General features: G+C 32.6%; 1 protein-coding gene across 1 annotated transcript; it reads right to left on the reverse strand.

Annotated features, from left to right (window-relative positions):
- Positions 1-3,784: 3,784 nt before the first annotated feature.
- Positions 3,785-4,729, reverse strand: LOC128561312 (olfactory receptor 6C3-like). Its single transcript, XM_053555360.1, has one exon. The coding sequence runs from the start codon at positions 4,727-4,729 to the stop codon at positions 3,785-3,787; it is 945 nt and encodes a 314-aa protein (XP_053411335.1).
- Positions 4,730-5,759: the final 1,030 nt, after the last annotated feature.

Raw genomic sequence — 5,759 nt, forward strand, 5'->3', positions numbered from 1 at the left:
TCTTATGTGACTATGAAATATAGCTATGAAGGTATAAGAATATAGATAGAGAAAAAAAATGACTTGGGCTTGTGAAAATTGGTACAAGCACCCTGATGTCAAAAAGAGACATGGGGCCTGATGAATACCAAAGAGCTTTAATTATTTAAGGATACAAAGGTTTACTGCATCCCAATCAGACTGATGAGAATGACTAGATAGTATCTATGAGTGGGATGATAAATTATGGATCACATATTCTATAACTATGACTAAGGTTGGTGTTGTGGATATGATTCAGCACATGATTCAGAAATGATAGAATCTGAGCCATAAGACATGAAGGGAAATGGAATAATGGAATACTCTGAAAGTGCACCACAGTTATCATGTAGGTGTTTATTACTTCTGAGGTTAACAATAGAAGAATCAGGGGGATTCTAAGTTTCTTCAGCTAATGTGATTTTCTGTGTTGTCTCAGACATCTCAGTTAAATGACAAAGAAGTAACGGTCTCCAGAATCTTTAATTTTCTGGGGTATGTTAGTTTGGGTAGAATATTTTTATTAAGTCATAACTATGTACATTATTGCCTTTATGAGGTACAATGTGCTGATTTTATATACAATTTGGAATGCTTACACCAAACTGGTTAAGATAGCCTTCACCTCACTTACTTAATTGTTGTGTTAAGACATTTATAGTCTACTCTTAATATATTGGACATGTAGCCTTGCAATAGGCACCATAGTGAGGTCTCATTTTTTTATAAGCCAAGTTTGGTATTTTGACTATGCTTATTTAGAACTTCAAGTTCCAAGAATCTAAAGAATGATTATTCTAAAATTCTAAATTTCCCTTGTATATGTTTACTTTGCCAGGTTTTCCTTCCACTCAGAGAATTGGTACAATGACTTATTTGCTGGGCCATAGCTCTGAATAAATATGTATTGATCACATGTGATCATTCATGTGCCTCCCTCTTCCTCATTCTTTAGGAGGGGAAAAATATCCACTTAAAGGAACTGTTGAAACCTTAGAAGGATGGACAAAACTTTTAACATAGTTCTAAACATAATATGCACATAAGAAAAGTACTTGTTTTATAGTATATTTTGCTTTGCATAACAAGTTAAATCAATAAAATTAGCTCTTTCATGAGAAACATGAAAAGGAAGTAGTTGCTATTTGTTGCTTTCTATTTATGTTCTCATAATTCATGGCCACTTCCCTCACTTTTACAGCTCTGTGTTATTTACAATCATGATTCTCTTCACCAAGAATACCCACTTAATCACATTAATTACATTTAATGGAAATTGTTCCTGACATAGAACTTGGCATATGTTTTCAAGAAAAAATTAATTATATATGTGAGCGCATACTTTTTTTAACTGTCACCTGAAATCCCATATCGTAGAAATGGTATTATGCTAGTAACCCAAATTGATAGTACATACTTGCAACTTACTTACTTGGAAAAGAATATTTTTGAATATTTGATTGAATTTTTATAATCATATAAGAATTAGAAAGAATTTATACCTGGAAAATTTTTTCTTTTTTATCATTTTTTCTTTGATGTAATTTTTTCTGTTTATATAAAACTATAAATATCCAAGATAGACACTGAGTTAAGAAATAATGTATTTTATTTTATTATTTTCCAGGTAAGATCTTAAAGTATTTAATAGGCAGTAATGTTATGATTTTCTTGTTTGTTTTATGCATGGACTTAAATTGAGTAATAAACTTCAGTGTTCTCTGGATGTAAAAGAAAAAATACTTGAAATACTTTGACATCTCCTAGAAATCTAGGGTGTGATTGGTAATATAATTCTTTCAGATAGACCTGAGGGAATTATAGATCTGGAGTGGTGGCACAGGAAAGTGACTCCCAATTCTGGGAATCCATTGAAGTCCTAGTTGATCCTTGGCATCATGCAAGAAAGAATTCAGTACCTCATGACTGCGTTATTGTACACAGCTATGATTTAATAAAAAAAAAAATTTAAAAAAGAAAGAATTTAGGAGGAGGTGACGGTTGTTCAGAAAGTATAGAAAATATACACCACAGGCAGGGTAGAGGCTAGTTTTCTCTGTGGAGGAGAACAGACCCCATGGTTCCTCTACCTTCTCTATTTTACCAAAGTCTTAACTATAGACTAAACAAGAAAAAGAATATGCATATTATTTCTTGGAAAGAGGCAGAGTTTTCCTGGAATTAGAGTGACACTCTCCTTTTGAATCAATAGATCAAACTAGAAGTGTGATGGCATCAGGCCCATAATGGGAGTGGAAGTTTTCTTTAGAAATTATTATGACAATCTTATGGTAATGATGGTATAATGAACCTGTAAAATCAAGAAGTAACTCTTTTTAATTAAGAAACAATTTTTTTTATAGCACACAAGATTATCAAGAAAGATGTAAGGGTGAAAACTGAGGTTAACAACCAAAGTATACAAGATGTTTCAAATGCATGTCATTTTAGTTCTATTTTAAAATATACCCACATTTAGTAATGATTGTGAAATTGATCATGATTCTACTAGGCGAAAAGGAGGAACACTGACATTCTATATCTTTGTCAATGGTAACATTACTGACTTAGTGTCTCTTTAGATCCAAATTGTTGCATTTATTAAATTAAATTTTAAGTGGATGTTATTTTTTCCTCACTAGTATTTGAGAAAATTTAAAGCAAGAACCATATTTTTCATCACTACATCATCAACGCCCGTCACAAGATAATTAAGTATAACCTGAATGAATTATACATTAGAAAGTCCTTTAACAATTTTAGCATTTAAAATGAATTTCTATTACCAAATTATTACAAATGAAAGACTATACACTTACACCTTCTAAGAGGTTTCATATAATGAATATTGCCTATAACTTGCCTACTACAAAGTAGAGTGTGTAGAATATTAGCATACGAGATGTCATTTCTTTTTTAATTCTAAACACCTTAAAGGTCTTTCTGGCCTTTTAGACTAAAATTCAGTTCTCCAAAATGTTAAATCTTCTCACCAGCTTATCAACATTTCATGCATTTTCCTTGATACATTTCACACATTCTCTTTTCTGTTTGGTTTTGTTTTAATTTTTAGAATAATTAATAAACCTAAAGGAAAAATCTCTTGACCCAAAGGAAATGATAATTGTTGATACCTCATAAAGTTGTTGGCAGAATTAAAAGAGCCATAACATAAAAAATTATTGGAATGTGTCTGCAATATAGTCATTGCTGAACACCTTCAGCTACTCTCCTCGTGCTACTTCTAGTTATTATTATAATTAATACTATGAGTATAATAATTTTCATCCATATGGCTTTCTAATATTTTCAAGAACTTAAGGTCATATTTATATTTTATTTCTACCCCGTAGGAATCATGTTTATTTGATTTCACAGAAATGCCAAATAGAATCAAATTTTCTAAAAAAAAAATCATTTTGGTAAGAATGAAAAATTCCAAAGTACACATCTGTCCTGACCCTTTCTTCATCACATTGAATGCCCTGTTTCCTCCAAAGCAGACCACTTAGATTCAAAATCATAATCATTAACCAGGATCTTTTACATCCTTGAAATACATGTGAACAAAATATTTTAATATTCAGAAAATTATGAAGAAATATTCAGCTTTATCAAATTTATTGAGTATAATGTGGGGGGAATTGTAATATGAAGATAGCAAAAAAACCACATGAAATTATACCGAAGAAAAGAGAGTATAGAGAGATCATGCATAATAGGGTTTACAAGAGCTTTGTTCTTTTAACCTGAGTCATGTTTTCTAGTGGTATTTACTAGAGAAAAACACAACCTTTTGGATGGTGTCCTTAAAGGCTCGCTTCACTTGCTGGTTTCTCAGGGTGTATATAAATGGATTCATCATAGGGGCCACAGAGGTGTTGAGAATAGCTACTCCTTTGGTCAGTGAAGCCTTTTCCTTTGCAGAGGGATTCGCATACATGAATATGCAGCTTCCATAAGAAATGGAAATGACAATCATGTGAGAGGAGCATGTAGAAAATGCCTTTTTTCTCTGATTAGCAGAAGGAAGTTTCAAAATTGTCTTAATGATGAACACGTAGGATAGAATAATTAATGCCAGAGTGAAGAGCAGAATCACTATTGCAGAGTAAAAACCAATCACTTCCAGGAGCCATGTGTCCGAGCAGGATAATTGTAGAAGGGGGAAATAGTCACAAGCAAAGTGATCAATGACATTGGAGCCACAGTAATCCAACCGGAGAAAAAGAATAACTGGTGGGAAGATGTTTAAGAATCCTGCCAGCCAAGCGCAGAAGACGAGCACTATGCAGACTGTCTTGCTCATGATAGTTGTATAATGCAGGGGTTTGCAGATGGCCACGTAACGGTCATAGGACATAGCAGTTAGAAGGTAAAATTCAGTTATGCCCAGGAAGATGAAGAAAAATAACTGAGCTGTACAATTGTTGTATGAAATGGTTTTGTCTCTCGTGATAATTGTACCCAGAAATCGGGGGATACAGACAGTTGTGAAGGTTACTTCTAATACAGAGAAGTTTCTGAGGAAGAAATACATAGGAGTCTGTAGATGGGCGTCCACCAAGGTCAGAGTGATAATGGTCACGTTTCCAGTGATACTTAATATATACATGATAATTAAAAAAAGAAAAATCACAATCTGAAGCTCCGGGTCATCTGAGAGACCTAGAAGAATGAATTCTGTGGGTACTGTGTGGTTTTTCATTGATGCTCTATATTTTTCCACTTTTAAAACAGGAAATCTCTGTTCCCCCTGTAGAATTATTGAAAAAAAGACCTATTGAGAATAAGGTATAACATTTTAAAAATATCTATAATTACATATAATCTATAAAACAACAACAAAAACCCCACATACTCTCTCCATCAGCAGTCCTCTCCACGTCCCAGTCTATCTTTCATTCAAGTAAGAAATACTATCTGAAGTAAAATATCAATCTCTCTTCATGGCAAATACACTATTACAGGCGATGGATAAAAAAATCTGGTGCTAACATGTAAACAGGCTTACCTTAAAACATGGTATTTTGACAAACTCAGTCCCACAAAGTTTAGGAAACTGACAAGGTTGAACAACTGGTCACCGCAGTAATCATCTCACTTTGAAAATACGTGATTATCCACAGCGATGTTTTGTTGGCATTCACTCCTACATTATAGACGGGTTAGACTGATGCTATTATCTTCCATGCCTATTTTTTCTCTTCTAGCAAAAAAATCCAGAACAAGATAGAGAAACTTGTATTGCTAAAACAAATCATCATCTAGATACATTTTAATTCACACAACACTCAGTTCAATTATTTTTAAAATTTTCAATAATGCCATAGCAAATGGCCAAGTAGATAGATGATCAATGTAACATTTATTGAGAATAACACTTTTCTTGGTGTTAAACAGTTATGTAATAATATTAAAAGAGTTATAAGCCCACAGTAATGTGCAAATAATATTAAAAATATATAAAGTAGAATAATATGTATCATATTAAAGAATGACAAACTTACTTACTTTCTGATTCTTCTTAAGAATTTAGTCTGAAATTCTACCATCTGGCCCTCTTAAATAGTCATATAATTTCAGAGCTGGCAAATTGATTTGGTATCTGGTTTCCTTTTTACACTCCAAACAAGCGTATTGCTTTAAGTTTTCCACAGCCTAGAGAAATTATAGTTCTTGTTTATAGACTACGAATATTTGACCCACAATCTTCTTAATTCCTGACATTATAAAAT

Source organism: Nycticebus coucang, chromosome 12 (genome assembly GCF_027406575.1).
Source record: "Nycticebus coucang isolate mNycCou1 chromosome 12, mNycCou1.pri, whole genome shotgun sequence".
In the NCBI taxonomy this organism is placed as follows: Eukaryota; Metazoa; Chordata; class Mammalia; order Primates; family Lorisidae; genus Nycticebus; species Nycticebus coucang.

Excerpts from the sequence above, each read along its gene's own strand:
- LOC128561312 (XM_053555360.1), bottom strand. The coding sequence starts at position 4,729 with ATGAAAAACCACACAGTACCCACAGAATTCATTCTTCTAGGTCTCTCA.